This window comes from Mus caroli, unplaced genomic scaffold (assembly GCF_978045245.1).
Source record: "Mus caroli unplaced genomic scaffold, Mus_caroli_1 scaffold_11, whole genome shotgun sequence".
NCBI lineage: Eukaryota > Metazoa > Chordata > Mammalia > Rodentia > Muridae > Mus > Mus caroli.
The window spans coordinates 98,253,922-98,267,266 of record NW_028227266.1 but is presented as its reverse complement, the minus strand read 5'-3'; the positions used below and the strand labels follow the sequence as shown (position 1 = coordinate 98,267,266).

Genomic DNA, 13,345 nt, shown 5'->3' with positions numbered 1-13,345 from the left:
GTGGGTGGGAGATGAGATCAGTCTGCAAAGGGTGGATGTGCAAACCTATAAAAATAAACTTTGGATTTGTTTAGAGTCATAGGACTTTCCCCTATGGTTGGCAGAAAGAAAGGTAAAGTGTCTCACGGGTGGAACTAGGACTCCACCATAAGCAGAAAAAAAAAAGGAAAAAAAAAAAAAAAAAGCCCAGTTGGTCTTCAAAAGCAACCCTTCTGCTTCAAGAATGCACCAAATGGCTTAATGGTGATGCCAGTTACATGGTGACCTGTGTTCAGAACAGGACTTCATTGGCTAGTTGGGAGATAAGTTGTCAGTTTCACACACATACAGTCATAAAGCCACTATCAACTCACCCGGTGGAGCTTCCTTGTCTTTATCTGAGAACTTGAAACTGGGGAAGAGCAGCGCCAGCTCTCTGTCGGCGTCCTCTCTGTCCCGGCTTCCATGCACAGCATTAAAAGGCATTTCTGTGCCGTACTGAGCCCGGAGACTGGGAGCGTTGGTACAGTGTAAAAGAAACAATTGTTTCACTTGAAGTGAAATGCTTTGCTCTCTGGCAGCAGGATCACCAGCTGCCAGACTGCTTTGCTCTTTGTAGAGAACTGGAGATTATCAGCCGTGCCAGCACCTGCTGCCCAGGGGTGTTAAACACAGGGTCTGGCAACGTTTCTGCCCAGACAGAGACTACAGCTCCCACTGTTGTTGGGTCACAGCTGAGCTCTAGCACTTTGTATCTCATGCAGCAATATGACTGATCTTGGTAAGACCCCTAACCCTGGTCTAGCTCGGTAGGACCTATGTGCTGAGCACCGCTCTAAATGCCTCTGTGCTGCCTGAGGGTGGTGAATAGTCCCACTTCATAGCCTAGGGAAGTGAACTGAACTGAACAGAAATGGAGGAGGGACTTGACCCATTAGCTGGTAACCTAAGGTCTGAGCCATCTGCCGCTTTGCTTAGCCCAGTTGCTTCAGTTAGACGCTCTTGTCCCTTAGGACTGCAAAGTACTTTAAGGTTTGTTTGTTTGTTTGTTTTCTGTTTTTTTTGCTTGTTTTTTGTTTTTTTGTTTTGTTTTGTTTTTTTGCTAAGTTCTTTCCTGTTGTCTGACCATGGCTCTTGGTCAGGTTCAAAAGCCAAGGCCCGTGGATTTGGTACAGTGGACTCCAGGCTAGCTGCTCACTGGGTCATAGAGCAGGCTCAGCAGGTCTAGGTAGATAGATGTGCTGAGCGGGAAGCTGACTCCAGATAGCACTGGCTGTGGTAGCTGAAGTCCACAGGGCAGGCGGTACTGCTGCCTTTGACTTGGAAGGACCCTGAGATCTGTGACTGAGCCAAACTCAGCAGCAGCCTTTAGAAATCCGTGAGGGTCGGGGTGGGGGGAGGATCCCATGTTGGGGAGTCTCAGAAACTCAGACAGAGTAAGAAGATGTCAAAAACTTCCCAGATATATAGAAAGGCGCCCCCTGGCTACCAGAGCTGGCAGCATCACCCACGATTCTGAACCAAACACCAAATGAAGCTTGAGCTGGCTGAAAGGACTACAGCTGTTGTCACCTTTCCGGATGTTCCCTCCTGGCCACATTAGGGTCACAAGGTCCCAGGAAGGTTCGCCAAGCGGTGACTACATCCTCGGTGCCCTCGGTCTTGGTGAGGATCAGGAGGTGGCTGGGTCCGCTGCACATGTGATGTACTAGCCTCTCAAATGCCTCCTAGGCACAGGGAAGGAAACAGTGACCTGGGGCGGGAACTACTGAGACCGGAAGCAGGCCAGCGCAACCAGACTACCCACGTGCTGGAAGGGAGAGTTAGTAAGCAGCCTTGTGAGCAGGTCACACTCAGCTGTGACCTGGCCACCTCTGCCTGCTGTTGATGATGACCAGTCACACCCCAGGACCCCAGGAAGGTGAACCGTGGTGGAACATGAGTTAGGTTGGGTAGTGGCATGCTAAAAGAATAGTGTTTGGATATGTAATACATGGGTGTTGGGTCTCCAAGGGTACAGTGTAGACGGTCCTTCCTTCTCCTTCAATATCAGTGCTCCTCTGAGGAAGATCCCCTCCTTCATTTCCCTTGTTCCTCATTTCACAACCGTGATGCTTAGCGACTATCACACCTCTGACCTAGGAAATGGGGCTGTGACCTAAGAGCCGTCAGCCATACTCCCCAGGCCCGCAAATCATAAGCAGACGCAAGCAGAAAAAGCAAGATTAAGTGGCAGGCAGCGACGTCTTGAGCGGTTTGCCTAAGGCTTTGGCGTCTGTGGGCCCTAGACTTCCCTTGGTCCCCCTTTTCACCAAGCATCCTTGTTAACCTTTTCATTCTCTGTCATTGGCTCTGGGAGTTACGGAGCATCCTTCTAATAAACAGCTTTATTCTGTTGCTGACTGTTAAAATAGTTTCCTTGCAGCCACGGTACTTGAGCGGTACAGGCTCCGATCGTATTCTGAGCTGCAAATCCATTACCCACCCACCTGCCGTTCATGTTCTTGTTCTTCATGTTTATTCCCCTGAGAGGCTATCAACCTATCACCAGAGTGTCGGAGGAGGAGAGAGGATGAGATGGACCAATAGAAGCAGATGAGCTGACCTCTCTGGCTCTGTGTTGATAGAAAGCTTGCATTTCTGCCTCTGTCAGGGTTCTCTCTTCCTTTAATAGTATGTCAAATCCTGCTTCCTGGATCTGCAGAATATATGTAATATACATTATATATATACACACACACACACACACATATACATATACATATACATATATATATATATATATATATATATATATATATATACATGCACACATACATATACATATAAGTGTGCATTCCTTAGATGTAACTCAAGGCCACACTTGCAGTGATCTTAATGGAAAGAGAAAAGCAATGCAGGTCCTTAGCACCCTCAGCAGCCCCCCCCCTCAGATCTAACAGTGTTGTAACCTTGAACAGAATCTGAGTTAGAACTCATCAGAAGTCTTCTTCCCTCGATGCATCCCAGAGCCTGCTGCCCCCATCCCTGTGCATCTACCGCAGGGGACCTGAGAACAGTTACACAAGGTATGTCATGTGCCTCCCACCTTCATGATGATTTCCTCAGCCTTCCCATGGGCCACTGCATCTGGCTTAATGATGCCCAATGTACAGGTCTTTCCTGATGACCCTGAAATTAACCAGGGGAGTGCTGTCAGATGGCTGGGAAGCCATTGGCAGGGACAGTGTTGTTTCAGTACCAGCTGAAACATTGCTCCATTGCAGCAAGTACCAGGGACAGGCTTGGGCTCCAGGTCTCCATAGACTCAGACTGTAGGGAATGGCACCAACCTGGCACCAGACCACAGCCAGCCTGACTTGGATGGGCAGAGTCTGACTCTCTGAACTCTGGTCTGGGGACACACGGGGGTGGACATTTCCAAAAGACTGTTCAGAAGCAAACTTGGAATGGCTGAACGAGCTGCCTGGAGATGGGTGAGCAAGGGGCACAGGGGCAGAGGACACAAGGGCCAGCCACCCTCAGGCTTTCCTGTCCCCTTCTTGTGGCTCTCGGCTTTAACTGCTGCCTGTCTGGCTTTCTTCTTGTTCTCCTGACTCCTTTGCTTCTGCCAAATTTATAGATATGGATATTTTTTCCTACCTGTATGCCTGTGTACCATGGCCATACAGTACCCACGGAAGCCCAAGAAGGCATTGAGTTCCCTGTGACTGAAGTTACAGACGTGAGCTGCCACATGAGTGCCCGAGAAGAAACCGAGTCCTCTGGAAGAGCAGCCAGTGTTCCTAACCGCTGAGCCACTCTCCAGGCCCCTTCCAATTTTTTGCCTTTCTTGTGTGTGACAGAAAAGGTTGCCCCGAGCCCTGCATCTGAACTTTGTACTTCTGGGCTACTAGATTCCAGCTTCAAACCCCTCTGTCCCTCTTCAGGTTTCCTGAGAGGAGGTCAGCCAGAACAGCATGAGCCTTTTGTTGTTGTTGTTGTTGTTTTGTTTCAGTTTTAGCTTTAGTTTTGACATCGCTTGGGGTCAGCCTTGGTGACCCGGGGCCACCTAGGTCCGAGCTATAGGAATTCTGTAGGCAACAATTTGTGTGGTCCAGGAGCCCATCTCTGTTGGGTTCCTATTGACATGAACTTGCCCTTGGTAATTTACCGGCATCTTCTACAGAATCAACATTTCCCACCACCTATTTTCTGTTTCTCAACCTTTCTATCTGTCCCACCACAATGAAACAAAACCATCTGTAGCTAAGGAAGGTTTCTACTGGGACTATCTGTAAACCCTGCACTAAACAGGTGTATGCTATCCATTAGACAAGTGTTGCCTAGGGACCCTCGGTCCCCAGCCTGTGGCCCTGTTGGGAGGTGGCTGACAGGCAGGTTGTGGCACTCTTGCTCCTTTGCTTCCTGGCTGTGAGATCCCTGCTCCATTGTATGTCCCTGCCTAGAGCCTTTATCACGGGCCCTAAAGCATCTGAACCAACTGGTCTTGAGCAGAAGCCCCCAGAACTCAGAGCAAAGAAAACATCTTGCCATTATAAGATGATTATCCCAAGTGTCTTGAATGGCGACAGAAAGCTGACTTGCACAGTGTATGTCACCCTAAGCAACAGCCTGTTCATTTTTCTATGGCCACCATTTCTGATAGGCTGGGGACACTTAATGTTAAGGCACTCCTACGACTGACTCTGTGTTGAAGTGGTTCTCATGAGATCACCTAAAGGGTAGAGGAAGAAGAGACGAGGCCCTTGTGGGCCTCATCCCCCAGCCTCAGCTCAAAGGGGGAAACCCAGGAAAAGAGACCAGAGAAAGAGAAAGATGTTATCTCAGAAGCCAGACAGAGGGGGCTTGAGCTGTAGCTCAGAAGTTGAGACACTGGCCTAGCAAGTATGAGGGCCTAGGTTCCATCTCCCAATACATGCATACACACTCACACACACACACACACACACACACACGGGGCTAAGGGGGTATTGAGAAGAAAGGCACATGGGTACAATGAATAGCAACTGTTTCTGATTCAAGAGACTGTGGTTGATGCTGGAGAGCTGACCCAGTGGTTAAGAGCACTGACTGCTCTTTCAGAGGTCCTGAGTTCAATTCCCAGAAACCACATGATGGCTCACAACCATCTAAAATGGGATTCTATGCCCTATTCTGGTGTGTCTGGAGAGAGCAACAGTGCACTCACATACATAAAATAAATAAATAAATAAATAAATAAATAAATAAATAAATAAATCTTAAAAAAAACAAACAAACAAAAAAGGAGACTGTGGACTTTGGCAGCAGGGAGGGCCTCTCAGGAGCACCCATTGAGGAGCAATGGGTTCAGGGCCAGGCCACAGCAGGTCAGCAGGAATGGAGGTGAGGGGCGGCCCAAGACATGGACAAAGTTCACAAATCTTAGCTAAGAAGCAGAAGAGGCTGAGGTAGAGAAAGGGTTTCATGTGGTGTTCTGGGTCAAAGAGACTTGACTGCGGACTTCTCATAGGAAGGTTCAGGAAAGGACATGGCACAGGGCCTATGAGACTTATGGCTGATAGCAGCTAGAGAAAGAGGGAGAGAGGGGGTGGGGCTGTGAATAGAGGTAGTGAGGGCGTCTGGTGTTTTAGAAGGAGATAGTAAGGGAAACTTGAACTCTCCAGCTCAGGCAGGAATTCCTTGCTCCTCTTCTCCATTATTATTTCTAGAAGGATCATTTCCTGATGTCCAGTGACTGCCACAAAAATCATATTTGAGTCTCATCAGACAACTGTCAAATGTACCCATGTTTGGCCACCAATGGACAATGGGAGGTCTGATACCATTTGCTTGAAGCCCAGTGATTGAAGACAAAATGCTCATGGCTAGCTTCCCAGAACCAAGATGGCACAATAGCCTGGCGACCTGCTTGCTAAAAATGAACATCACGTCAGAATCCACCTTGTTCATCAGGTCTGCACTCACCTATGTCCCCATCTTCGCCACCGTCTTTTCTGTGGGGAGGCCACTTGAGTGCACCCAGAAGTTCCTCATCGGTAGCCTAGGACAAACCAGTCACGGAGAGAGAGGACTCAGCTGACACAAGTCACTGTGAAGACTTTTGGCATCTTCAGAAAACAGCATCAGAATACAGAGGTTCAAAATGCTGAGCGCAGTGAGCCTTGAGGATGAGGACAGGGGATCAGAGTTTGGGCAACAAGGGCTCTTTTAGTACTGGCGGGGGTGGGGAGAAGGAGGAGATCCTTGCTGGTCTTGAGCTTTAGAGTCTGCCTCTTAACCAGAGGCAGGTAGAGACTAAGGGATGATAAAGAATGGACAGTTGGTGTGATGGTTTGTATATGCTGGGCCCAGGGTGTGGCTCTATTAGAAGATGTAGCCCTGTTGGAGTAGGTGCGGCACTGTGTGTGTGGGCTTTAAGACCCTCATCCTAGCTGCCTGGAAGCCAGTAGCCTAGCAGCCTTCAGATGAAGATGGTAGATCATTGAAGCGATGAGCCACCCAGTACAGAGAAATCAAGGGACAGACCCTCTTCCTTGGCAGTGTGAGCCTATGGCTTTCCTTCTTCGGGAAATACGGAGAGTATCCTTAAGAACATGGAAGTATGACCGGATTCTATATGTTCTAGAAAAGGGGCTGTGCTCTTTGGAACTTCGTATGAAAGCGTGGACAGTGAACAGCCAAGGCCAGGGTGCTGGATGTTCGGCAGATGCACGAAGTGCCCGGAAATACATCCACGTACCTTTGAGGTATGGATTTTTTTTTCTGATATTTTTTTTTCACTGTTTTTTTTATTACATATTTTCCTCAATTACATTTCCAATGCTATCCCAAAAGTCCCCCATACCGCCCCCCCACTTCCCTACCCTCCCATTCCCATTCTTTTGGCCCTGGCATTCCCCTATATTGGGGCATATAAAGTTTGCAAGTCCAATGGGCCTCTCTTTCCAGTGATGGCCGACTAGGCCATCTTTCGATACATATGCAGCTAGAGACAAGAGCTCCGGGGTACTGGTTAGTTCATCATGTTGTTCCAACTATAGGGTTGCAGATCCCTTTAGCTCCTTGGGTACTTTCTCTAGCTTCTCCATTGGGAGCCCTGTGATCCATCCAATAGCTGACTGTGAGCATCCACTCCTGTGTTTGCTAGGCCCCTGCATAGTCTCACAAGAGACAGCTATCTTTGGGTCCTTTCAGCAAAATCTTGCTAGTGTATGCAATGGTGTCAGCGTTTAGAAGCTGATTATGGGATGGATCCCTGGATACGGCAGTCTCTAGATGGTCCATCCTTTCATCACAGCTCCGAACTTTGTCTCTGTAACTCCTTCCCTGGGTGTTTTGTTCCCAATTCTAAGAAGGGGCACAGTGTCCACATTTTGGTCTTCATTCTTCTTGAGTTTCATGCGTTTAGCAAATTGTATCTTATATCTTGGATATCCTAAGTTTTGGGCTAATATCCACTTATCAGTGAATACATATTGTGTGAGTTCCTTTGTGATTGTGTTACCTCACTCAAGATGATGCCCTCCAGGTCCATCCATTTGGCTAGGAATTTCATAAATTCATTCTTTTTAATAGCTGAGTAGTACTCCATTGTGTAAATGTACCATAATTTCTGTATCCATTCCTCTGTTGAGGGACATCTGGGTTCTTTCCAGCTTCTGGCTATTATAAATAGGGCTGCTATGAACATAGTGGAGCATGTGTCCTTCTTACCGGTTGGGACATCTTCTGGATATATGCCCAGAAGAGGTATTGCTGGATCCTCCGGTAGTACTATGTCCAATTTTCTGAGGAACCGCCAGACTGATTTCCAGAGTGGTTGTACAAGCTTGCAATCCCACCAACAATGGAGGAGTGTTCCTCTTTCTCCACATCCCCGCCAGCATCTGCTGTCACCTGAATTTTTGATCTTAGCCATTCTGACTGGTGTGAGGTGGAATCTCAGGGTTGTTTTGATTTGCATTTCCCTGATGATTAAGGATGTTGAACATTTTTTCAGGTGCTTCTCTGCCATTTGGTATTCTTCAGGTGAGAATTCTTTGTTCAATTCTGAGCCCCATTTTTTAATGGGGTTATTTGATTTTCTGGAGTCCACCTTCTTGAGTTCCTTATATATATTGGATATTAGACCCTTATCTGATTTAGGATAGGTAAAGATCCTTTCCCAATCTGTTGGTGGTTTTTTTGTCTTATTGATGGTGTCTTTTGCCTTGCAGAAGCTTTGCAGTTTCATGAGGTCCCACTTGTCAATTCTCGATCTTACAGCACAAGCCATTGCTGTTCTATTCAAGAATTTTTCCCCTGTGCCCATATCTTCAAGGCTTTTCCCCACTTTCTCCTCTATAAGTTTCAGTGTCTCTGGTTTTATGTGAAGTTCCTTGATCCACTTAGACTTGACCTTAGTACAAGGAGATAGGAATGGATCGATTTGCATTCTTCTACATGATAACAACCAGTTGTGCCAGCACCATTTGTTGAAAATGCTGTCTTTCTTCCACTGGATGTTTTTAGCTCCCTTGTCGAAGATCAAGTGACCGTAGGTGTGTGGGTTCATTTCTGGGTCTTCAATTCTATTCCATTGGTCTATTTGTCTGTCACTATACCAGTACCATGCAGTTTTTATCACAATTGCTCTGTAGTAAAGCTTTAGGTCTGGCATGGTGATTCCACCAGAGGTTCTTTTATCCTTGAGAAGAGTTTTTGCTATCCTAGGTTTTTTGTTATTCCAGATGAATTTGCAGATTGCACTTTCTAATTCGTTGAAGAATTGAGTTGGAATTTTGATGGGGATTGCATTGAATCTGTAGATTGCTTTTGGCAAGATAGCCATTTTTACAATGTTGATCCTGCCAATCCATGAGCATGGAAGATCTTTCCATCTTCTGAGATCTTCTAGAATTTCTTTCTTCAGAGACTTGAAGTTCTTATTATACAGATCTTTCACTTCCTTAGTTAGAGTCACGCCAAGATATTTTATATTATTTGTGACTATTGAGAAGGGTGTTGTTTCCCTAATTTCTTTCTCAGCCTGTTTATTCTTTGTGTAGAGAAAGGCCATTGATTTGTTTGAGTTAATTTTATATCCAGCTACTTCACCGAAGCTGTTTATCAGGTTTAGGAGTTCTCTGGTGGAATTTTTAGGGTCACTTATATATACTATCATATCATCTGCAAAAAGTGATATTTTGACTTCATCTTTTCCAATTTGTATCCCTTTGATCTCCTTTTGTTGTCGAATTGCTCTGGCTAGGACTTCAAGTACTATGTTGAATAGGTATGGAGAAAGTGGACAGCCTTGTCTAGTCCCTGATTTTAGAGGGATTGCTTCAAGCTTCTCACCATTTACTTTGATGTTGGCTACTGGTTTGCTGTAGATTGCTTTTATCATGTTTAGGTATGGGCCTTGAATTCCTGATCTTTCCAAGACTTTTATCATGAATGGGTGTTGGATCTTGTCAAATGCTTTTTCTGCATCTAACGAGATGACCATGTGGTTTTTGTCTTTGAGTTTGTTTATATACTGGATTACGTTGATGGATTTCCGTATATTGAACCATCCTTGCATCCCTGGGATGAAACCTACTTGGTCAGGATGGATGATTGTTTTGATGTGTTCTTGGATTCGGTTAGCAAGAACTTTATTGAGGATTTTTGCATCAATATTCATAAGGGATATTGGTCTGAAGTTTTCTATCTTTGTTGGGTCTTTTTGTGGTTTAGGTATCAGAGTAATTGTGGCTTCATAGAATGAGTTGGGTAGGGTACCTTCTGTTTCTATTTTGTGGAATAGTTTGTGAAGAACTGGGATTAGATCTTCTTTGAAGGTCTGATAGAACTCTGCACTAAACCCATCTGGTCCTGGGCTTTTTTTGGTTGGGAGACTATTAATGACTGCTTCTATTTCTTTGGGGGATATAGGGTTGTTTAGATCATTAACCTGATCTTGGTTCAACTTTGGTACCTGGTATCTGTCTAGGAACTTCTCCATTTCATCCAGGTTCTCCAGTTTTGTTGAGTATAGCCTTTGGTAGAAGGATCTGATGGTGTTTTGGATGTCTTCAGGATCTGTTGTTATGTCTCCTTTTTCATTTCTGATTTTGTTAATTAGGATGCTTTCCCTGTGCCCTCTAGTTAGTCTGGCTAAGGGTTTATCTATCTTGTTGATTTTCTCAAAGAACCAGCTCCTTGATTGGTTGATTCTTTGAATAGTTCTTCTTGTTTCCACTTGATTGATTTCGCCCCTGAGTTTGATTATTTCCTGCCGTCTACTCCTCTTGGGTGAATTTGCTTCCTTTTGTTCTAGTGCTTTTAGGTGTGTTGTCAAGCTGCTAGTGTGTGCTCTTTCTAGTTTCTTTTTGGAGGCACTCAGAGCTATGAGTTTTCCTCTTAGAAATGCTTTCATTGCGTCCCATAAGTTTGGGTATGTTGTGGCTTCATTTTCATTGAACTCTAAAAAGTCCTTGATTTCTTTCTTTATTCCTTCCTTGACCAAGGTATCATTGAGAAGAGTGTTGTTCAGTTTCCACGTGAATGTTGGCTTTCTATTATTTATTTTGTTATTGATGATCAGCCTTAGTCCATGGTGATCTGATAGGATGCATGGGACAATTTCAATGGTTTTGTATCTGTTGAGTCCTGTTTTGTGCCCAATTACGTGGTCAATTTTGGAGAAGGTACCATGAGGTGCTGAGAAGAAGGTGTATCCTTTTGTTTTAGGGTGAAATGTTCTGTAGATATCTGCCAGATCCATATGATCCATAACTTCTGTTAGTTTCACTGTGTCCCTGTTTAGTTTCTGTTTCCATGATCTGTCCATTGGTGAAAGTGGTGTGTTGAAGTCTCCCACTATTATTGTATGAGGTGCAATGTGTGCTTTGAGATTTACTAAAGTTTCTTTAATGAATGTGGCTGCCTTTGTATTTGGAGCATAGATATTCAGGATTGATAGTTCCTCTTGGAGGATTTTACCTTTGATGAGTATGAAGTGCCCCTCCCTGTCTTTTTTGATGACTTTGGGTTGGAAGTCAATCTTATCTGATATTAGAATGGCTACTCCAGCTTGTTTCTTCAGACCATTTGCTTGGAAAATTGTTTTCCAGCCTTTCATTCTGAGGTAGTGTCTATCTTTTTCTCTGAGATGAGTTTCTTGTAAGCAGCAAAATGTTGGGTCTTGTTTGTGTAGCCAGTTTGTTAGTCTATGTCTTTTTATCGGGGAGTTGAGTCCATTGATATTAAGAGATATTAAGGAAAAGTAATTGTTGTTTCCTGTTATTTTTGTTGTTAAAGTTGGCATTCTGTTCTTGTGGCTGTCTTCTTTTCGGTTTGTTGAGGGATTACCTTCTTGTTGTTTCTAGGGCGTGGTTCCTGTCCTTGTATTGGTTTTTTTCTGTTATTATCCTTTGAAGGGCTGGATTCGTGGAGAGATAATGTGTGAATTTGGTTTTGTCGTGGAATACTTTGGTTTCTCCATCTATGTTAATTGAGAGTTTGGCTGGGTATAGTAGCCTGGGCTGGAATTTGTGTTCTTTTAGTGTCTGTATAACATCTGTCCAGGATCTTCTGGCTTTCATAGTCTCTGGTGAAAAATCTGGTGTAATTCTGATAGGCTTGCCTTTATATGTTACTTGGCCTTTTTCTCTTACTGCTTTTAGTATTCTATCTTTATTTAGTGCATTTGTTGTTCTGATTATTATGTGTCGGGAGGTATTTCTTTTCTGGTCCAGCCTATTTGGAGTTCTGTAGGCTTCTTGTATGTACATGGGCATCTCTTTCTTTAGATTTGGGAAGTTTTCTTCTATAATTTTGTTGAAGATATTTGCTGGTCCTTTGAGTTGAAAATCTTCATTCTCATCCACTCCTATTATCCGTAGGTTTGGTCTTCTCATCGTGTCCTGTATTTCCTGGATGTTTTGAGTTAGGATCTTTTTGCATTTTCCATTTTCCTTGATTGTTGTGCCGATGTTCTGTATGGAATCTTCTGCACCTGAGATTCTCTCTTCCATCTCTTGTATTCTGTTGCTTATGCTTGCATCTATGGTTCCAGATTTCTTTCCTAGGGTTTCTATCTCCAGTGTTGCCTCATTTTGGGTTTTCTTTATTGTGTCTACTTCCCTTTTTAGGTCTAGTATGGTTTTGTTCATTTCCATCATCTGATTGGATGTGTTTTCCTGTTTCTCTTTAAGGACTTCTACCAGTTTGGTTGTGTTTTCCTGTTTTTCTTTAAGGACTTGTAACTCTTTAGCCATGTTCTCCTGTAGTTCTTTAAAGTCCTTCTTGATGTCCTCTACCATCATCATGAGATATGCTTTTAAATCCAGGTCTAGTTTTTCAGGTGTGTTGGGGTGCCCTGGACTGGGCGAAGTGGGAGTACTGGGTCCTGATGATGGTGAGTGGTCTTGGTTTCTGTTAGTAAGATTCTTGCCTTTACCTCTCGCCATCTGGTAATCTCTGGAGTTGTTATAGTTGTCTCTGTTCAGAGGTTGTTCTTCTGGTGTATCTGAGTATCCTCTGTCAGCAGACCTGGGAGACAGGCTCTCTCCTCTGAGTTTCAGTGGTTAGAGCACTCCCTGCTGACAAGCTTTCCTCTTAAAGGGAAGGTGTACAGATATCTGGCGTTTGGACCTCCTCCTGGCCGAAGAAGAAGGCGGAAAACAGGACCTTTCCCAGATGCTGTGTTGCTTTGGCAGGTCACAGAAGTTGTAGGCTTCTGTGGTGCACACTCTCAGCTGTGCAGACTAAGTTCCTAAGTTCAGTGGAGTCCTGGATCCAAGATGTGCTCCCTGCTCCTGAGGCAGAGGGCTCCTGTGCAGGGCAGACCACTGTCTTCCAGCTAGGAGGGTGCCGGATGTCTGTGGCCCCAAAAGGGTGCTGCCTCAGCGGCTCTGTGGCTCCTGCCTGTCCCAGAAGCTGTCTGCCTCTGTGGTCCTCACTCTAACCTGTACAGACTAAGTTCGGCGGAGTCCCGGAGCCAAGATGGCGCTCTCTGCAGGGCAGGTCACTGTCCTCCGGCTGGGAGGGTGCCGGAAGTCTTGAGGTATGGATTTTTAAGAGGGCCAGTTAGCTGTGAAGATGGTGCAGTCTGTATTACTGTGAACATAGTTTCTCAAAGCCACAAGTTATGTAGATCCTGGATGCCATGGTAATCCAAGAGCTAAATTTCTACATTAAGGAAATGGCCTAAAAGCTTCTAAGAATCTGAGTGTGTGCATCACTGGGAGAGACTTTGCCCTGAGGCTGGGAGAAGGCCCTCCTATAATTTGCTGTATTCTAGGTTTCCCCCAAAAGCCCATGCCTTTTAAAAAATCATATATTTATTATAGATACATCCCTTTTCTTTCTTTTTTTGCATCTCGACCACAGTTGCCCCTTTCTCCTCTCCCCT

General features: G+C 45.0%; 1 protein-coding gene across 1 annotated transcript in view; it reads right to left on the bottom strand.

The window, feature by feature from the left end:
• Positions 1–13,345, bottom strand: part of Nme9 (NME/NM23 family member 9) — a 50,940-nt gene that overhangs the window by 3,282 nt on the left and 34,313 nt on the right. The window contains exons 7-11 of the mRNA XM_021171193.3: positions 5,929–6,004; positions 3,068–3,150; positions 2,585–2,677; positions 1,552–1,706; positions 354–490 (exon numbers count right to left, since the gene is read on the bottom strand). Coding sequence (XP_021026852.3) covers positions 354–490; positions 1,552–1,706; positions 2,585–2,677; positions 3,068–3,150; positions 5,929–6,004 — 544 coding nt within the window. The remainder of the gene's footprint in view (positions 1–353; positions 491–1,551; positions 1,707–2,584; positions 2,678–3,067; positions 3,151–5,928; positions 6,005–13,345) is intronic.